General features: G+C 42.1%; 1 protein-coding gene across 1 annotated transcript; it reads left to right on the top strand.

Moving 5' to 3' along the window:
- The first annotated feature begins 12,464 nt into the window (after positions 1-12,464).
- Positions 12,465-16,940, top strand: LOC145136773 (putative E3 ubiquitin-protein ligase ARI2). The gene is made up of 7 exons (XM_079070887.1): positions 12,465-12,872; positions 14,627-14,659; positions 14,762-15,041; positions 15,167-15,647; positions 15,739-16,287; positions 16,360-16,532; positions 16,620-16,940. Exons 1-7 carry the CDS (start codon positions 12,738-12,740, stop codon positions 16,754-16,756), a joined length of 1,788 nt encoding a protein of 595 aa, XP_078927013.1. The 5' UTR covers positions 12,465-12,737; the 3' UTR covers positions 16,757-16,940.
- The last annotated feature ends 1,960 nt before the right edge of the window (positions 16,941-18,900 follow it).

Genomic DNA, 18,900 nt, shown 5'->3' on the forward strand with positions numbered 1-18,900 from the left:
GACATGATTTTTCAAAACAAATTTTTGAATTTTAAAACTCATAAAACATATGTGTCATCATTAATTCTCAAAAACAACCAAAAAGTTTTCAATACAATTATTCAAATCCAGGATCCACAATCATAGCTCCATATCAAGAGTGTGTGTACAATCACGTCGGTGCCTTCCCGTGATCCTCGGAAGTACCTGAAACACATAACATATAACACGGTAAGCACGAATGCTTAGTGAGTTCCCCAAAATACCACATACATCAATTCGCCACTCAAGGCTATACTCTGTAATACCCTCCGGTCTATGTGTCTCAGCGGGACCCTCCAGTCCCGTAGGTCGTTGGACCCTCTGGTCCGGTCTAGCTCGTTGGACCCTCCAGTCCGGTCTGATTGAGAACCATCTGGCGTCATAGTTCGTTGGACCCTCCAGTCCGGTCTAAGCAACAAATAATATAGCATACAATACATATCACACAATCATGCATATCTCAAGCAAGCACATAAGACCCTCTGGTCACATATAATTACCACTCTAGGTAAAGTATAGTGAGAAGACTCACCTCGTAAGACAGCTAGTAAAAGTCTCGTGCCCGAAATCCTCGGTCTAGCCTCCGCCTATCACGAATTAATATTTCTAATTAATATTCTACTCTTATCTCTGAAAAGTGGGTAGAAGACCATTCTACCCTTCCTGACCTCTTTCACTCATTTTGACCAAACCCTAAAGTCAACAGAAGTCAACTCCAGTCAACGGTCCAACTTTGACCAGACTCGTCGAGTGTACTAGGGAGACTCGTCGAGTTCAGTAGATTCATGGCACCCCCGGCAAGCTCCAACTCGACGATCTAACCCCTAATTCGACTGGTCACCAACTGACTCAGTTCATCGGGACAAATCCTAACCGGCTCGTCGAGTCGGCTCATCAACTCGGCGAGTCCGTTCGGTCTCAACTTGTATCCAGGTGATTTCAAGGCAGAAAACTCTCTCACACTCTAGATCTAAGCTCTCAAGGCCTGAATATCACATAAAGCCTCGAGCTTTACGTTCATGTATAGCACCAAAGGGCTAAAAGTGCCAAGAACAAGCTTGAGAAGAAGTCTCTCATTCAAGGGGCTAACATGGCTGCATAAAGCAGGGGACTTTCGACTCTAAGGACCTCACAAGGTCCAGATCTGATGTCTATTCCTAAGAAGGTGCACAAAACCTTCAAGGTCCCCAAAAATATGGAAATGAAGCCCTAACTCTAAAACCATGAGATCTATCCATACAAAAGAGAAAGGTACGAACTTTATACCTTGAATAGAAGCTCCTGGATGTCTAAGCAGCAGATCTAGAAACCTCTTCACAATTCTTGCTTGGAATCCTCTTTCCCTCTACCAAAATTCACCAAAGATCTCAAAGAATGGCTCCAAACTCTCTCAAAAGCTCACGGGGGCGATTAGGGTTTCTCTCAGTGAAAGGAAACAGACGGGGAGCCGCAAATGAGGCTATACTTATCCTTATATAGGCCCCAAACCTAGGGATTTAGGGTTTCAACTTACAGCGCCTACTCGGCGAGTCTACTCCCGGACTCGTCGAGTAGATCATTAAACCCACGTGGCCATCCCGACTCTACTCGGTGAGTTATGGCGCAAACTCATCGAGTAGGTCAATGATCCTCAAAAATAAATACTTAAAATGACATACCTGGGAACCCGGATGTTACAATTCTCCCCCACTAGAATCAGACTTTGCCCTCGAAGTCACACTCCGCAAATAACTCTGGATGCTGCTCCCCCATCTCTGACTCCGACTCCCAAGTCAAATCGGGCCCTCTCCGATGCTGCCACTGGACCTGAACCACGAGCACTTCCTTGTTCCTCAGAACTTTTATCTTTCGATCCAAGATCGCGATCGGCCTCTCGATGTAGTTCAGGCTCGCATGCACCTGAATGTCCTCTAATGGTACCACTGCCGTCTCATCAGCCACACACTTCCGCAACTGGGACACGTGGAAGGTGTTATGGATCTGACTCAACTCCGCAGGTAGCTCTAATTGGTATGCTACCTTACCCACTCTGGCGGTCACTCTGAACGGACTGATATATCGAGGCCCCAACTTGCCCCGCTTCCTAAATCGGATCACTCCTTTCCATGGCGAAACTTTCAGGAGCACAAAATCTCCGACCTGAAACTCAAGCTCAGATCGTCGTCTATCCGCGTAACTCTTCTGACGACTCTGCGCTGTCAGTAACCTCTGTCTGACCTGCTGAATCTGCTCAATCGTCTTCAGCACTATCTCAGTGCTGCCCATTACTCTCTGCCCCACCTCTCCCCAACAGATGGGAGTGCGACACCTTCTTCCATACAGGAGCTCAAAGGGAGGCATACCAATGCTCGAGTGATGGCTGTTGTTGTAAGAAAACTCAGCCAAGGGTAGGTATGTGTCCCAACTCCCACCGAAGTCCATAACACATGCTCGAAGCATGTCCTCGAGCGTCTGAATCGTTCGCTCGCTCTGTCCGTCTGTCTGTGGGTAGTAGGAGGTACTAAAATGCAATCGCGTTCCCAACTCCTCATGAAACTTCTTCCAGAATCTGGAAGTAAAACGCACATCCCGATCCGACACTATGGACGTCGACACTCCATGCCGAGCTACCACCTCTCGCACATAAATCTCTGCCAGCCTCTCAGCAGAAGAGCTCTCACTAATAGCAAGGAAATGAGCACTCTTCATCAACCGATCCACAATCATCCAGATCGCGTCAACTCCACGCGCTGTTCTCGGTAATTTGGTGATGAAGTCCATCGAGATCTGTTCCCACTTCCACTGGGGAATCTCCAAAGGCTGCAATGGACCATGTGGACGTTGGTGCTCTGCCTTGATCCGACGGCAGGTCAAGCACCTCTCGACCACCCAAGCAACATCCCTCTTCATACAGGGTCACCAATAGTCTCTTTTCAGATCCAAATACATCTTAGTGGCCCCGGGATGGATCGAAAATCTCGACCTATGCGCCTCCTCCATCAGAGTGCTACGAGCTCCGCCCGTATAAGGTACCCAAATCCAACCTCGAAATGTCATAAGTCCCCGGCTATCCGTCACAAACTCGGATACTTACCCAATCACCCGCTCCCTCTTGCGGTTCTCCGGCCTCACGGCCTCCGCCTGGGCCTCTCGAATAATATCCAATACCGGAGTCATCACTGTCATCCTCATGCATATATCCCGAATCGGGGCACTCTCCGCCTTGCGACTCAGGGCATCGGCTACCACGTTAGCCTTGCCCGGGTGATACAAAATCTCACAGTCATAATCTTTTACCACGTCAAACCACCTCCTCTGGCGCATATTCAGGTCGGGCTGATCCATCAGATACTTCAAGCTCTTGTGGTCCGTGTATATGGTACACCGAACCCCGTATGAGTAATGGCGCCAGATCTTGAGGGCGAACACCACTGCCCCCAACTCTAAATCGTGGGTGGGATACCTCGTCTCATGAGGCTTCAGCTGCCTCGATGCATATGTTATCACATGCCCTCTCTGCATAAGCACTACACCTAACCCCGATATAGATGCATCACAGTAAACTACAAAGTCCTCAATTCCCTCAGGAAGAGCTAACACTGGAGCTTCGCACAATCTCTGGCGAAGAGTCTCAAACGAGGTCTGCTGCTCGGGACCCCAAGTAAAAGCAACGCCCTTCCGGGTCAACCTGGTGAGGGGAACGGCGATCTTGGAGAAGTCCCTGATAAACCTCCGATAGTTGCCGGCCAACCCCAGAAAACTCCTGATCTCGGTGGGGGATCTCGGCACCTCCCAACTCATAACCGCCTCAATCTTGGCCGGGTCGACTAAAATCCCATTCTGATTAACGAGGTGTCCCAAGAACTGGACCTCTCGTAACCAGAAATCACACTTGGAGAATTTGGCATAAAGCCTCTCCGATCTCAATACTCCAAGGACCTCCCTCAAATTCTCCTCATGCTGCTCTCTAGACCTCGAATACACCAAAATATCATCGATGAACACGATCACGGAACGATCCAACATAGGCCTGCATACCCGGTTCATGAGATCCATGAACGTTGCTGGTGCATTGGTGAACCCAAAAGGCATCAACACGAACTCGTAATGCCTATAACGAGTTCTAAATGTTGTCTTCTGAATATCCTCCTCACGAACCCTCATCTGGTGATAACCAGATCTTAAATCGATCTTGGAAAACCAAGATGCACCTTGCAACTGGTCGAACAGATCGTCAATCCTCGGGAGTGGATAACGGTTCTTGACCGTCAGCTTGTTCAACTCCAGGTAGTCAATGCACATCCGGTGCGAACCATCCTTTTTCTTGACAAAAAGGATCGGTGTTCCCCACGGCGAGCTACTCGGCCGGATAAATCCCTTTCCCAACAGCTCCTGAAGCTGCGAGAATAACTCCTGCATCTCTGGCGGCGCAAGGCGATAGGGCGCCTTGGCGATAGGTGCCGCCCCCGGAAGTAAATCAATACGAAACTCCACCTGCCTCTCGGGAGGCACACCTGGTAACTCCTCGGGGAAAACGTCCGGAAACTCGCTTACCACCGGAACCTCAGCGACAGTACTCGGTCTCTCCGTAACATCCCGCGTATCCGACACATACGCCAGAAAACCCACGCAACCCTGCTGCAAGCTCTGCCTCGCTCGAGCAGCCGAACAAAATGCTGACCCAGATCGGGTACCCTCGCCGAATACTGTAAGTACTCCCCCACTAGGGTTTCAGATGGTCACCAGCTGACGCTCACAGTCGATCATGGCTCTGAATCGGCTCAACCAGTCCATGCCCACGATGACACAGACGTCCCCCATCGCGATAGGTACCAAATCTATCGGAAACTCGACTCCAAAAATCTCAAGCACACATCCTCGGATCACATCAGTCGCAAAAACAACATGCTCATCAGTTATGGAGACTCTCAAAGGTCGACTCAACGCCTCACGTTGAATACTGATGTGACGACTAAATGCTAGCGATACTAAAGATCGACTCGCACCCGAGTCAAACAACACCAAAGTAGGTACAAAACTCACAAGAAAAGTACCTAAACATATCACAAATAAGCACCATATATAAACAAAAGAATAAGCAAAAGATTACATACCAGCCACAACATCGGGTGCTGCGCGGACCTCCTCCGCTGTCAACTGGAAGGCTCTACCGCGAGCCTTCGGCACCTCGGCCTTCACGGGCCGACTCTCTGTAGCTCGAGTAAAAGAACGTGCAGATCCCTGCGCTGATCCCTGAAGCAACTATGGGCACTCGGCCTACCTATGGCCAGTCTGGTTGCAATGGAAGCAAACCGAAAATCCCTTGGGGCAATCCCTCGCGATATGCCCCTCCTTCCCGCACTTGTAACACACACCTGCTCTCCACACCCCATCATGGCTCTTGCCGCACTTCCCACAAGTGCGGCCCTTCTGACCTCCCGATCACGAATCAGCGGGCTTTGCCCGCTTGGCCACCGGCTGAGACTATGCCGACCGCCTATCCCTCATCTGAGACTCCGCCTCCTCCCTGGCCCGAGTCTCTAGCTCAATCTCCCTCTTCCGAGCATTTGCCTGGAGCTCGGAAAATGTTCGGTATGTCGAGTTGGCCACGAACTCGCGAATGTCTCTCCTCAGAATGCTCAGATATCGGCTCATACGTGCCTGCTCAGTAGACACATGCTCAGGGCAAAACAACGCCCTCTCATGAAACATCTGTGTGATCACAGTCACAGACTCAGTCCCCTGCTTGAGGGACAAGAACTCCTAGGCCAACCGTTCCCTCTCTACCGGGGGAATGTACTCGTCTTGAAACATAGCGGTGAACCTCTCCCAAGTCACCGCGGTAAGCTCTGCAGTAGTAAAGTCAGCTGTCACAAACTTCCACCAGTCCTTCGCTCCCAAGCGAAGCTGGTTCAGCGCGAACCGTACCCTCAAATACTCCGGACAAGAACATGTATAGAAGCATCCCTCAATGTCAGAGATCCATCTCATCGCGGCTATCGGATCCCGAGTCCCATCAAACTCTGGTGGCTTCGTGTTGCTGAACTCCCGGTACAGCAACGAGTCACCCCATTGTGGCCTAGCAGCGGCAATGGTTGCGGTGGCCGCAGCAACAGCAACATCGGTAAGAGCAGCGTACCGCTCGTCAAATGTCTCAATCAGCGTGGTCTTGATAGACCCAAACATCTCTGGTATCTCAGCTCGAATGGCTACAACCACCTCATCATGAATCATCCTGCGAATCTCATCATCGCTAACACCGCTGCTCTCTGGAGTGTGGCGTATACTCACCATGATGTCTCTGAAACACAACACAAAAGAAATCAGAGACTCGCTCGAGTATTCTCGCACTCAATCACTCAACCCTACTTGCTCCTTAGTACCCTAAGGATTCTTACTTGGGCTGCTCACTGATCCAGTGTTTCTAGTAGTACGGGCCCTATACTACCTTCCACACCACATCCGTATTCACCCCAAGTCCTCCTCTTAGGATTCTAGTTCACAAGTACCCTATATCTCGCTGAGCGCAGGCTACCACCCAGTAGACCTCTCATAAGCTCCTCTCTGCTACCTACTCACACTCGAAGAAATTCACAGTAGCAGTAACTCCTAGGCTAAGGCATCACAAATCAGGCCCACTCTAGTCCTAAATATGAATACCTAGCCTACTCTAGCATGCATAACATATCTCATAACACATAACGTAAGGGTATTTTGGGAAATCACCGTTCGGGCGCTGGCTGATTGTACACACTGCTCTTTTCCGCTTTTTCTGGAAATCTCTTACTCTTTTTAGAAAAATTGTTTCTTTTTGAAAACTTTTCTCAAATCCTCAGTTTGAGTCCAGATATGCCCAAAGGTGTATCCGAATCCCTCAAACCAAGGCTCTAATACCAACTTGTAACGACATGATTTTTCAAAACAAATTTTTGAATTTTAAAACTCATAAAACATATATCTCATCATTAATTCTCAAAAACAACCAAAAAGTTTTCAATACAATTATTCAAATCTAGGATCCACAATCATAGCTCCATATCAAGAGTGTGTGTACAATCACGCCGGTGCCTTCCCACGATCCTCGAAAGTACCTGAAACACATAACACTTAACACGGTAAGCACGAATGCTTAGTGACTTCCCCAAAATACCACATACAGCAATTCGCCACTTGAGGCTATACTCTGTAAGACCCTCCAGTCTATGTGTCTCAGCGGGACCCTCCAGTCCCGTAGCTCGTTGGACCCTCTGGTCCGGTCTACTCGTTGGACCCTCCAGTCTGGTCTGATTGAGAACCCTCTGGCCTCATAGTTTGTTGGACCCTCCAGTCTGGTCTAAGCAACAAATAATATAGCATATAATACATATCACACAATCATGCATATCTCAAGCAAGCACATAAGACCCTCTGGTCACATATAATTACCACTCTAGGTAAAGTATAGTGAGAAGACTCACCTCGTAAGACAGCCAGTAAAAGTCTTGTGCCCGAAATCCTCGGTCTAGCCTCCGCCTATCACGAATTAATATTTCTAATTAATATTCTACTCTCATCTCTGAAAAGTGGGTAGAAGACCATTCTACCCTTCCTGACCTCTTTCACTCATTTTGACCAAACCCTAAAGTCAACAGAAGTCAACTCCAGTCAACGGTCCAACTTTGACCAGACTCGTCGAGTGCACTAGGGAGACTCGTCGAGTCCAGTCGATTCATGGCACCCCCGGCAAGCTCCAACTCGACGAGCTAACCCCTAACTCGACGGGTCACCAACTGACTCAGCTCATCGGGACAAACCCTAACCGGCTCGTCGAGTCGGCTCATCAACTCGGTGAGTCCGTTCGGTCTCAACTTGTATCCAGATGATTTCAAGGCAGAAAACTCTCTCACACTCTAGATCTAAGCTCTCAAGGCCTGAATATCACGTAAAGCCTCGAGCTTTACGTTCATGCATAGCACCAAAGGGCTAAAAATGCCAAGAACAAGCTTGAGAAGAAGTCTCTCATTCAAGGGGCTAACATGGTTGCATAAAGCATGAGACTTTCACCTCTAGGGACCTCACAAGGTCCAGATCTGATGTCTATTTCTAAGAAGGTGCTCAAAACCTTCAAGGTCCCCAAAAAGATGGAAATGAAGCCCTAACTCTAAAACCATGAGATATATCCATACAAGAGAGAAAGGTATGAACTTTATACCTTGAATAGAAGCTCCTGGATGTCTAAGCAGCAGATCTAGCAACCTCTTCACAATCCTTGCTTGGAATCCTCTTTCCCTCTACCAAAATACACCAAAGATCTCAAACAATGGCTCCAAACTCTCTCAAAAGCTCAAGGGGGCGATTAGGGTTTCTCTCCGTGAAAGGAAACAGATGGGGAGTCACAAATGAGGCTATACTTATCCTTATATAGGCCCCAAACCCGGGGATTTAGGGTTTCAACTTACAGCGCCTACTCGACGAGTCTACTCCCGGACTCGTCTAGTAGATCATTAAACCCACGTGGCCATCCCGACTCTACTCGGCGAGTTATGGCGGCAACTCGTCGAGTAGGTCAATGATCCTCAAAAATAAATACTTAAAATGACATACCTGGGAATCAGGATGTTACATTTCTGATGGTTTGCATGGTTTATTTTCAGTATAGTGGTCACTCACGGTGGTTCGGGTCCTGGTAAGGGATCGGGTTTAGGCTCTGGAGTCGGACCCTTGGATGATCAGATACAGGAGTTCATTTCGTCTGAGATTACCCGCAACATTTTGGAGCAGACTCATGATCTTTGGTTCGATCAGGGAGGGCATCATGGAGATTTTGGATGAGTGTTTGGGCGCATTTCACACTGAGGTAGTGCCTATAATGGGGGAAAGCTCTCTGAATTTCCGAGAGTTTCATGCCTATGGGGCTCCTGAGTTATTCGGAATGAAGGAACCCATTGATAGCAGACGGTGGTTGGCATACATCGGGAATGCCTTCCAGACTAACTTCTGCTCCAAGGGGTCGAAGATCAGATTTGTATCATGTCTTCTGAAGGACATACTTCGTGATTGGTGGGAAGAGGTAAACTATGCTTTGGGAGGCGAGACAGTTAAGACAATGTCTTGGTATGACTTTTTTACGAGATTCAGGGCTGAGTTTGCACCCGTGATAGAGGTTCAGTAGCTAGCAAGGGAGTTCCAGGACCTTCGCCAGACTACCGAGATGGTGACGGATATCACTGCCATGTTCCGTGAGAGGGCCTTTCTGGTTTCGCTGTATGTGGCAGACGAGGATATGCTGGGAAATCCACAGTGAGTGGTGAAGAAGTCTATTTTTTATTGAAGTCTCAAGAGTCCAGGACAATGACTTTAATCAACAAAGTTGTTTCGAGTTTTGAAGAATGGATTATTGCTCAATTAAGTTCTTACAAGTACGAGGTCAAGGCATTATAGGATGTTGCTCGTGAGTGACATGAAATTTTTGATAATCTTGTGAACTCTTCCAAAGTGCCAATTAAATCAATGCTCAAGGAGTTTAGTGGTTGGTTTTCCAAAGAAGTGACGAAACTCGAAAAGTTCTATGAGAGCATTAAGGACAAAGTTGATGTTCATATGAATGCTACTCGAACTTTAATTGGAGATGTGAGTTCCTTCAATAAAGATTATACTGGTGTTTTGAAGATTAAGAGGGAAGCTGATGACAAAGTGTTTACAAGCATTGAGAAGTCGCCTACTGGGTTTCATGAAAATTTATCAAAGTTTGATTTCCTATCAACAACTTCGATATCTCAATCAATGGTTTCGTCAGTGGAATCATGTTTCAAGACTGAGCTTTCTCCAATTCTTGAGTTGGTTCTTCGATTACTAACCAATGCTCCACATCCTTCTACAAACGTGTCACAAGGGGGAGAAAAGGGGGTTGGGTCATCGAAAGACAATGGGGACGATAGTTGGGAAGCCGATTTCTGCCCAAATTCCAATTTCTTTACCAATGAAAGCTATAATGACAACTTCGACAACAATGTCTACTCCAAATGTTGAAGTTGATTTGTCCAAACTGCAATCAAAGAAGGGATTTAACATTAGCGAAGTGGGTTCAAGTTCTTCAACAGCCAAACCTGTTACAACCTCTGATCCTAAAGATAAAGGAAAAGGTGTTCATGTCGAACCAACAACAGAAGAAAATAAGAAGTTTCAAGAGCTTGAGATGGAAAGATTAAGGCACCTGAACAATATAATGAGGTTAAGAGCGAATGATCCGTCGTGTCTTAACAAGGGTGATCCCAACAAAGTATGGTGTTATGAAACGATTGAAAGCGCAACTTTTGGCGAAGATGATGATTTTTTTGTAAGACCAGAGAAAAGTTATGCCATTGAAGATTCTGATTTCAATCAATTGGATTTTCTAGTTAATCATTTGATGTTCATTTTCCTCAGTTCAAGCTTGATGAGAGTTATAAGGATAAGGTTGAGTTTAAGAAGCTATAGATTCAGTTTCATGTTGTTCTTGACAAGAATGAAGAAGATGTGTGGCCCTTGGTGAAGATCGTTAAGTTTGTATCAATAACTCCTGATGCTTTGTTCGAAGGAGTTTTGCAAAATTATCGATACAGTGTTGTCTGGGCAAACAACGTATTATTTGATTTCACCATTTCCGATTTCCCATTGATAAATCTTAATGATCTTATTATGGTTACGAAGCTCTTGGGTGATTTGAGCAAATCCCAAATACAGGATAAAGCTTCATACATTATCGGATATGGGCACATCAAGAGCTTTCTGGATGGTTATTTTGTTCACTTAGCTTTAACAAATATTGATCTCTCCATTGCCTTCAATAGAAAGTCAAAAGTTCCTAAGGCTTTGTTGAAAGGGAAAATAAACATTGATGATTACGAAGATGGATAAATTATTCATAAACCACTGGGAGTTGTTTTCCGGGGAAAAGGCAAGAAGGGAAGGAAGAAGAAATTCTTATTTCGTACCGATGATGTATAAAGATATTCCAGCCAACATCTTTCTAGTATCCTTCTTTGCATCGGCAATTATATGAAGAACTTGAATGAAGACCGTGGGGAGATAAGGAAGATTATTATGTGGTATATGAAAATACGAAGAGTTTTGCTGCAAACGATAAAGACACTACCCTCAGTCTGAAGATTCGACATTGATCACAAAGGGGAGAATGTAGAGTATAATTGTTTTGTGATATGTCGAACCCTAGGTAGTGGCATTGGTAACAAATGTTTGTAAATGACGAAGGTCCACAAGACTTCGTTATATATGTATTTACTAGGCACATTTAGAGGTTCGCTATTCAGTGTCGAAGTCCTAGTATTTTTTGTATCCGTGAGTATCCTATAAATAAGATAGGTACATAAGTGTGTTGTAACTTTTGCACTCTTACACACAGAGCTTACTCTCTCTTTGCAACGTCACTTCTACTCATTCCGGATAATAGAGTTGAAACAAGATCTTATTTAGATTTTTGAGTTCTATTAACTCTGATTACTTTTACGATTGATTAAAACATAACTCAAACATCCTTTCAATACAAATGATCACTTACCATATTTTGAAAAACTATACAAATAATCACTTGATTTATGTATTATCCGAGAAGTTTAAGATGTCTATCGATATGAAATGTAAATAATCAGTTGAAACCATCTTTCATATTCCATGGTCTTTTCCATCCAAACATCATGTAAATATGACATAATTATTGTTTATCAACATAAAAATTTCATTCAAGTAATGAGTTACATCTTAATAGTGCCCAAATGATTCTTTTGAGACTTTAATTATGTAATGGGTTAAACATTTTTTTGATAGGATAAAAACGAACCTTGAAGCGATGAGTTTTGACAAATCATTTTCTATATTGATGGTATATTTGGTAATTGTTAATATCGCAAGATTTCGCTAATTTTGCGAGTTATTCAAAACTTTTGCAAAATATGATATTGGACCACTCGGAAAAAAACAAGTTTGTGAATTCGTAAGTCCAAATTTGATCATTTTATTGGATACCTTAAACTATCAAAACCAAATCATCAACCTTTTTTATATAACTTATCCAATAAAGTATTACTATTTATTTCATTTTGCGGAGAAAATACATTTAGATCTGACAAACATGTCGTGTCGAGTTGAAATATTAAAAATGTTAATAAATCTTAAACGTAACTTGACCCGTATAATCATCTTGTAGCATCGTATCAATCCGTTATTTTTGTTTGAGTTATTGTCAGGCTAACGGGTTAGAGTTTAAACACTGTAAATATGTTGTGTCATATCGGGGTGAAATAATTATCAGGTTGAAAAAGTATGAGTTAGGGCTAGCAGGATAGAGTTATTTCATATTACAAAGTAAATTCGACCAAAGTTTTTCTTGTATATCATGCTTTGATTTTGAATATATACTTGAAATCTCGATTCTAACCTTGGGTTGAAATCTCTTTACACATGCTTATTAATTTGGAGTTGGTATTGGGTTATCTTTGTGGTGTCAGATACAATGGCTTCAAATTGTACCTCACACTTTGACATACCATAATAATCGTACCGCTTAAGCTTTGCCCCTTCATCGCAAGTAAACCCCCTTTTTCTTCCCATTATTCGCCGGCGTTTTCACCTCTTTTCAACTTGATCGTTCCATCAACACCTATCCAAATCATCGAAACCCTCAAATCTACCCATCGATTTTTTATTACAAGGGTTTATCGATCGAATTTTGTACGCTTACACCCGCCGTTTGTTGAAGTGCGATGGAAGTGGAGGATTGCATGAGCAGCGGCGGAGAAGAAGATTACTATTGCTCCGATCGTGACTCCCTCGACGATGCGCTCGAGAACGAAGACTCTGATTCTCAGTGGGCTCCTCCTAAAGGTTCATCATCCAAGGTATTTAATGTTTTAAATTTTTTATTTTTTCTGTATGTAGTTTTATCGCGAAGATACATTAGGTTTCTATTGTGTCTAGGTTTCAATTAAGCTGCAACGAGGCTATTTAATCAGTGTGGCTGCGGTGCTGTTGAATTGTGATGGAAGTTGTGTTTGTCCTTTTGGTGCTATATAACGTTCCTGTATATCTCTCTTTATTTCAATGTTTTGGTCACAAATTAGGGAAGGCGTGTTCTCTTGATCAAAGTACTCAATTTCCTTCTGTTGGTCACAATTTTGGCTTGATGGTTACTGTTAACTTAGAACCCTGCCCTGAAACTGTATTTGTTTGTTCATCGTAAATATTCTTCAAAATCCAAATCTTAGTTTCTTATGTTGTCAACATCAACATCAATATATTTCAAGATCCCAACAATGGGGTAAGGGCGATGTAGATGTAGGCAGCCATGCCTCCACCTCATGTAGAGTATCTGTTTTCACATATGACCTCCTGCATAAGAAAAATGTAAACTTGCAAAGGTAGAAACAAGCAGAGAGTAAGACAGTGCAAGCACTAAACATATGCATGAAACTAAAGCCAATACGAGCAAAAGAGCTCAAAACTGCTACAAGTAGTGAAGAGGGAAAAAGGAAAGGAGATAAAGAAGTAGGAAGTAAATAATGGATGAAAGGCATATTTCTGTAAGTAAGCTGAACAAGAACCTAGGATACTCTTCTACCCCGTTTCTAAGCCTCCACACACTCCTATGCAGGTCATTTTCGTAACCACACCACCACAATCACAATCCTCCTTCCCTAAATTTATCATTGATCGACGCCACTTGTACACATTTGAAATTCTATCCTACAACATTCTACCGGATGTCCATTGTAACATTCTCATTTCACAACTTCCATCTTCCATCTTTTTCTCATACTCCTCATCAGCCAACATTCAGATTCATATAGTATGCATGGTTTAACTATATAGTATACACGGGCTAACTGCTACCTTGTAGAATTTTCTTTTTAGTTTCAGTGGGACCTTTTTGTTGGAAAAAGTACCTGTGGCCTCCCTCTGCTTTAATCAACTGCTTTATGCGATGAGTAACTCCATGTTGGTCTCTATCCCGATTGACCTAACTTTCTTGAATAAAGATTGGAAATAGCTACCCCATTTCCTCCTAAATTCTTAATATATTCATCTTTCACTAGAATTCATCCAATGTTATCTTCAATAGATAAGCTTGAAGATTTCATTCTCCCATTTATTTGTGTCCAATCTCCTATGTATATGCTCGTACGCCATGACCTTAGCTTTTGCCGCTGCTTTCTTCGCTTCTCCTTTTGCCTCCTTGTATCATTCTTTATGTTTTCTTGGGCATAAACAGTTCATAGTAATTCTATATGTGAAGCACTGAAGCTTAGAATTCCTAGTTCTATATTAGTTGTTTTCCATAAACACATTGTTTTGATTTCTTATGCATCACATCATTCACCCTTTTCAATCACGTCTATTAAACTAACATAATTTCAAGCTCTGTAGCTCAACACATTATGGGCCTGTTGTTAGATTGACATAGCCCATATGACACTGTTATCTTAAAGATTAAAGAAAAATAAGCTGGTGACTCTGCTAAAGGGACACGATTGAAGCTAGCATACTCCTTTATGTGTTCTTCATGGAAATTTATATAACTGTTGATTGTTTTTGGTTGTGAGATAATGTCATTATTACTATTTAGCTTTTGAATCATTTGTTGCATCTTTTTCAGGTCATCACAAAAGAGTCTCTTTTGGCTGCACAGGTATAACTTTAGAAGCCTAGTTCTACTTAACCCAACTGCCTATCTTACAACCTATAGTAATGACTAATGAATGATGATATGTTACTTATGTTATTTGTTTAGAGGGAAGATTTACGCAGAGTTATGGAATTACTTTCTTTAAGGGAGCACCATGCACGTACGCTACTTATACATTATCGTTGGGATGTTGAGAAGATATTTGCAGTGCTTGTAGAGAAGGGAAAAGATCGTTTATTTAAAGAGGCTGGCTTACCTATGCTTCACTCTCATGACCTTGATCCTTCAGTGTCTACTTGTACAACAATGTGTGATATATGCATGGAGGACTTGCCATCTAGTGAGCAGACAAAAATGGATTGTGGCCACTGCTTTTGTAACAATTGTAAGATATCTTTAAGTAACCATTTGGATTTTTGATAGTTTTTGGTATGATACAATAGGGTATTTCTTTTTTCCATTACATATTATTTGCAGCTGACAGAAGTCACTTTTTTTTTTTTTTTCTAGGTTGGACAGAGCATTTCATTGTAAAAATAAACGAGGGACAGAGTAAACGTATCCGATGCATGGCCCACAAATGTTATGCAATATGTGATGAATCCATAATCCGGAATCTAGTTGGCAAAAGGCATCCCGATTTGGTAGAAAAATTCGATCGGTTTCTTCTCGAGTCATATATCGAGGACAATAAGATGGTGAAATGGTGTCCAAGCACTCCTCATTGTGGGAATGCAATCCGTGTTGAAGAAGATGAGTTTTGTGAAGTGGAATGTTCATGTGGGAATCAATTCTGTTTCAGTTGCTTATGTGAAGCCCATTCCCCTTGTTCATGTGCAATGTGGGCACTTTGGACTAAAAAATGTAAAGATGAATCAGAAACAGTTAATTGGATTACAGTTCATACAAAACCGTGTCCAAAGTGTCACAAACCAGTTGAGAAAAACGGTGGTTGCAATTTAGTTAGCTGCATCTGTGGACAAGCCTTTTGGTAACACAAGTTTGTTATTTATTGTATGTTGTATGAATATTTGATTCCATGAACCATGACATTTTTATGGTTAATAAAATTTTGTTACTAGTTGGCTATGTGGTGGTGCAACGGGGCGGGATCACACGTGGTCAAACATCACGGGTCACAGCTGCGGTCGATACAAAGAAGACCGCGAAAAGAAATCGGAACGCGCAAAACGAGACCTGTACCGATACATGCACTACCACAATCGCTATAAAGCTCACACGGATTCATTCAAACAAGAATCAAGGCTGAAAGAAACCATAAAAGAAAAAGTAAGAATCTTGGAGGAGAAAGATTCACGCCTACGAGACTTCAGTTGGGTTACAAACGGACTTTATCGGTTGTTCAGATCAAGGCGAGCGCTTTCCTATTCATACCCTTTTGCTTTTTACATGTTTGGTGAAGAGCTTTTCAAAGATGAAATGACGAAAGAGGACATGGAGATAAAACAGCATCTGTTTGAGGATCAACAACAGCAACTTGAAACCAATGTTGAGAAGCTGTCAAAGTTTATTGAGGAACCGTTTGATCAGTACCCTGAGGATCGGATCATGGAAATACGGATGCAAGTTATTAATCTCTCCGTCATCACCGACACCTTATGCAAGAAAATGTAAGTCTATATATATAACTACAAGAAACAAACAACAAGTTTTGTATTCATATACATATATTTTTTTTATAGGTATGAATGTATAGAGACGGATTTATTGGGCTCCCTACAATTCGGGATCCATAACATTGCTCCATACTACTCAAAAGGAATCGAAAAGGCTACAGAACTTTCCATCACTTTCCATGCAAACTCATGCAACAATGACAAGCGTCAAAAGCTCCATGCCCCCATCACAACCAATGGTAAACCATCACAAAATAAATGCATGCATTCTTGGAAGAGGAGGAAGGTATTTACGTCTTTTTTTTTTTTTTTTTTTTGTATTGCAGGTGGGACATCTGAGGAATCTGACCGGCCTTCGGGGTCGGGCAGCTCAGAGGAGAGTGGTTTTTCTGCTCAAAAGAGGGCTAGAAAAGACGGTCATGGTCGTGGTATGTTTGACCTGAATTTACCTGCTGATGTTTGAGGTGGTGAATGGTGAAAACGGAAGAGGAGAGTTGCTCGTTAATCTAGATTATATAACAAGTGTATAGCTCTGACTCTAGGGGCGACTCTATTTTGTGAATTCATCTTATTATTTCTCCAATCTTTTCATATAACTAGTTTTTATATAATATAAAGGAGAAAAAACCTATCAACTTTTTGGGTTATTATCTATATCAGATCTTTTCATCCACGTTGTTATGTATACTGGACTTATTGCTCTATGTTAAACCAGTTTCCGAGGGGTTGGTTTATTAATAAAATCGTGTGTGTCCATGTGAACTTTGGGTTAATTTTATAAACGAAATCACAAAAATAATGCAAAATGTACATTGGGGGCTAGGTTGCATAGTATCATGAATGTTACAGGCAAACCCATTTGGTTTCATGCATGGGAGGTCGACAACTAAAAGTGATCAACATACTTGGACGTTTTATGGATAAAGATAAAGAAAGAAATATGGGATCTCTATATGGTGTTTATCGACCTAAAGAGGCTTATGAAAATGTTCCATGAGAGGCGATTTGGAGGATCTTGGAAGCTAGAGGGGTACCCATAGGTATGTTATGGCTACTCATGATATGTATTGTTGGTCTACTGACATGTTCTCGGACTCCAATTAGAGACACATACCCTGGTCTTGTTGAAATCGGGTTCAACTCCCAACCCCAATATCTCCACCTTGATCTTGAACGAGATGTCTAGCGAGATCCAAAGGAATGTGCCTTGGTCATTTTGTGTATGCCTTTTTCCGATGACATTGTGTTGGTTGTCGAGTCATAGGGTTAAGTTGAGTGCTCATTTATTGCAGAATAAAGAGCTATGAATCAACATTGTTAAACTACCAATTTACCTATTCATTTTATTAAAAACATGTAGAGCACGTAGTCTTCCTTTCTCATATCCGGTGAAAATTCCCCCACGACCTTTACTACTACTCACATCCCTTCTACCACTCAAATGAAAAACAAGAGAACAATATTTTATGTGGTTAACACGATCAGAGTGATCGGTTAAGTCCACCACGGACGAACACTAAAGAGAGGTTTTATTGATTGATTATTGAATTACAATTCTATTATCTTAGTTTAAGCTAGGTTACACAATTCAAGAGATGTATTGTATAAAAAAATGATCTAAAATCTATTAATTAAACCTAGAAACTCTGATGAAAAATTGGCCCATGATCCAAAAAAGACAAACCGAACCGAAAAAGGATCGGATCATTCCTAGTCTCAACAGACCACAACGTTTCGAGACCGATCCGTAATCACCATTTAAGAGGAAATTTTACATAAAGGAGGGGTTGTGGAGGTACATTTTCATATCATTGCATTTTATAATAAAACATAATGTAAAATAGTTAATAAAACATATGTATATATGTATCTTGTGATATGTAAATAGCACAAAGAGACATACCTTTATCTATTAGAGAATAATCAGTTTCATCATAGTTCGCATTTTTATGCATTTTTGAAGATTTTTTTTTGAGAAATCAAATATTTTCCTATCTTTTTCTTCCTATTCATTATTAGATTAAAACAAGTGTCAAAATCAAGAAAAAAGATTAAAAGAAAGAATCAATGGTATCTACGTGTCAATGAAGAAAATATATGAATATATTTAATCTTCTTCCAATTATTAACACCAACTATTTAATAATGATATTTGATTATTAAATAGTATTGACTTCACGCAACAATAACATATTTTATGCAAAAAAAAAAAAAAAAAATTAAAAAAAAGACAAAACTTCAAAAATGGTCCCTGTGGTTTCAAAAAATCTGAAGTTTGGTCCCTAATTTACAAAAACCTCACGGATCGTCCCTGTGGTTTCAAAACTTTTAATGTTTAGTCCTTCCGCGTAACTCCGTCAGCTTTCTATCGTTAAGTAAAGGGCATTTTCGCCATTTAACCCAGGGACCATTTATGAAGGTTTTCTATTATTTTAAATAAAAAGAAAACTAAAAAATAATTATTTTAATATATAATGGTCCTCTCTCTCTCTCTCTCTCTCTCTCTCTCTCTCTCTCTCTCTCTCTCTCTCTCTCTCTCTCTCTCTTACAAAGTCAACTTATTATTCCTTGACCTGCAAATTCATTACCATATTTCAAAACATCATC

Source organism: Lactuca virosa, chromosome 9 (genome assembly GCF_052849685.1).
Source record: "Lactuca virosa cultivar CGN04683 chromosome 9, Lactuca_virosa_CGN04683_v6, whole genome shotgun sequence".
Taxonomy (NCBI): domain Eukaryota; kingdom Viridiplantae; phylum Streptophyta; class Magnoliopsida; order Asterales; family Asteraceae; genus Lactuca; species Lactuca virosa.